Genomic DNA, 2,328 nt, shown 5'->3' on the forward strand with positions numbered 1-2,328 from the left:
CGATTAATTGTTTGACAGCACTCATTTATTAATATTCAAATATTTTATTGATTCAATTAAACTCAAACCACACAAACATATTCTTAGACACCAAAACAATAACAAAAAAAGGGTGCCAGCGTCAGATATGAACTACTATGAAACCGTGTCCCAAAAAGGATTCAACATAAAAGATGAAAAGGGCTGTCAGACACTATAAACTTTCCAGAGGAACCGCAAATTCTAATTGCTTTCTATTCAATACTTTTCTAATTGAACACGATAATGATTAGTGTTTAGAAAGTAATTTATTAATTCGATTAGATCACGTTACTAATTATATTAAAACGGCAATCACAGTAGTTTCTCTTGTAACACAAAATAATAAAAGTTACTGTAATGTCAAATACATTTTTTTGTAAGTAACTGCAGAATAAGCTCCCGTTTAAGCAAGAGCACGCCAAGCTACTTCCACTTTCTCCTTAAAACGGTGTTTCCAGTAACACATCTACATACAGCCAGTCACAACAATTAATCTCGCTTTCTCCATGTTAACAGATTACATAGAATCTGATGAAATGTTTATATAACTATATTTTCCTGACATGCAGATTGATTCTGTCTAGATGTCTAGAAACAGATTAGGTTAAAGATCCAAGAGGGTGTCGGGCGACCGTACGAATGTGACATTTACAAACCAAAACCTATAATATCACCGCAGCAGGCTCCTGAAAATATACGGACTGCACCGAACACCGTCAAGTGAACACACGCAGATTAAACGAACAGCATCACCTGTGGAAAAAAAAGCCTTACCTTGTGTGTTCTGGAAATAATGGCGCCACAACGGTCGAATCTTATCTTGACCGCCGACGTCCCAAACTGTGAAACTTATATTCTTGTACTCCACGGTTTCAACATTAAAACCTGAACGCAGAACGGAAGCATAAATTTAGCATAAAATAAAAAGCGTATGTATTCGCTTTCAGGCACTGACGAGTGGCCTACCGATGGTTGGGATGGTGGTAACAATTTCCCCCAGCTTCAGCTTGTACAGAATTGTCGTCTTTCCGGCGGCGTCAAGGCCCACCATGAGGATCCTCATCTCTTTCTTACCGAAGACTTTAAAGAGGTTTGCGAATATGTTGCCCATGTTTGACAGACGCCTTTCTCACTTCACTGAAACAGAACAGGACAAAAACCATTAAAATCACCAACAAATGTAACGCAACAACCCTACATACGCTTCACATGATGATTAAAGTGGCTAATCTCACAGCGGTCACATCACACCTGATTATTGCACGTAGAACAGGTACAACAGCTGACTTAAAACCAGGAAAAGCTGCAAAAAGCTCCCATGAAAGAGCACACGAGTCTTCACAGTAACTTTTAACAACTCCACAGCTTCTACAAGCACTATTAAAATAATATTGTTCAGAGGAAATAGCAGAAAAGCATCATCACACAAACACACTTATAGATTTCAGTGAGGTTTATTAACTTGATTTTCACGTCTCTATAGTTATTTTACATATAATAAGTTGAATAAACTAGATTGTGGATACACATAGTATTTACAAAACATATTTAAGCTCAAAAGTTAAATAAGTTTATGTAGTAATTAATCTATGCAACATTAGTTACTTCAGTAGTGAAGTAGATTGTTGTTTCCTTTGTCACAGACACTCACATCTGAACCGATTTCAATCCGTTTAACTCCGACATTCCTATTCTAATCTTTTTTCCCCGCCGAGGATAGCATACCGCACGTTGTTATCGTTTGTTACCGTTTTGGAACGCATCAAAAACTTTAACCAAAGCCGAAATTAAGTGCGTTTTTCGAAAACAAAAACTCACAGTTCAAGTTTCCTCCTCAACTTCAAGGCGTTTCCTCCCTCAAGATGGCGGGTTTCCGGCCACGTCAGTGCGTCGCGCATCACTTCCGCCGAGAAGGTGATAAATAACAGAGAACTCTGTGGGTCAGGTTCGGTACTACACGTGTTAGCTGCTAGTTTCTTACGGGTTTATGTTTTTGACTCGGGTACAACAAGCACACTCGTAAAGCAATACGATACACTGCTTTTTGAGCGATTTATTTGATTTTTTAACATTAAAGTACTTTATGGTGGTTACGTACGGGCTTAGCATGTTAACATTTTCTCTTAAAATAATTAGAGAAAAGATTGTCAGCATTTATATTATAGCAATAACGAAAAAATCTAAATGAATTATTCTGCAAATAACAACAATTATTATTATATTAAAAAAAGATATTGGAAATAGATGTCTAATCAAGTTCGTTGTCCTTTGCTGACAATTCTTGACCCTCAATTAAAAAAATAAAAA

The 2,328-nt window shown here is 36.9% G+C and overlaps 1 protein-coding gene across 3 annotated transcripts; it reads right to left on the reverse strand.

Annotated features, from left to right (window-relative positions):
* Positions 1–13: 13 nt before the first annotated feature.
* Positions 14–1,960, reverse strand: LOC122358747 (ADP-ribosylation factor 1-like). 3 transcript variants are annotated; one of them, XM_043258584.1, is made up of 3 exons: positions 1,673–1,833; positions 988–1,158; positions 14–906 (listed from the first exon to the last, which is right to left on the reverse strand). In XM_043258584.1, the coding sequence occupies exons 2-3, from the start codon at positions 1,130–1,132 to the stop codon at positions 692–694; spliced, it is 360 nt and encodes a 119-aa protein (XP_043114519.1). In that variant the 5' UTR covers positions 1,133–1,158; positions 1,673–1,833; the 3' UTR covers positions 14–691. The 3 variants fall into 3 exon arrangements, with proteins under 3 accessions (XP_043114519.1, XP_043114537.1, XP_043114528.1); XM_043258602.1 differs by lacking the exon at positions 1,673–1,833 and adding an exon at positions 1,273–1,398; XM_043258593.1 differs by lacking the exon at positions 1,673–1,833 and adding an exon at positions 1,840–1,960 and having other exon boundaries at positions 340–906.
* Between the last annotated feature and the right edge of the window lie 368 nt (positions 1,961–2,328).

The sequence above is a fragment of the Puntigrus tetrazona genome, chromosome 2 (assembly GCF_018831695.1).
Source record: "Puntigrus tetrazona isolate hp1 chromosome 2, ASM1883169v1, whole genome shotgun sequence".
NCBI classification, from domain to species: Eukaryota; Metazoa; Chordata; class Actinopteri; order Cypriniformes; family Cyprinidae; genus Puntigrus; species Puntigrus tetrazona.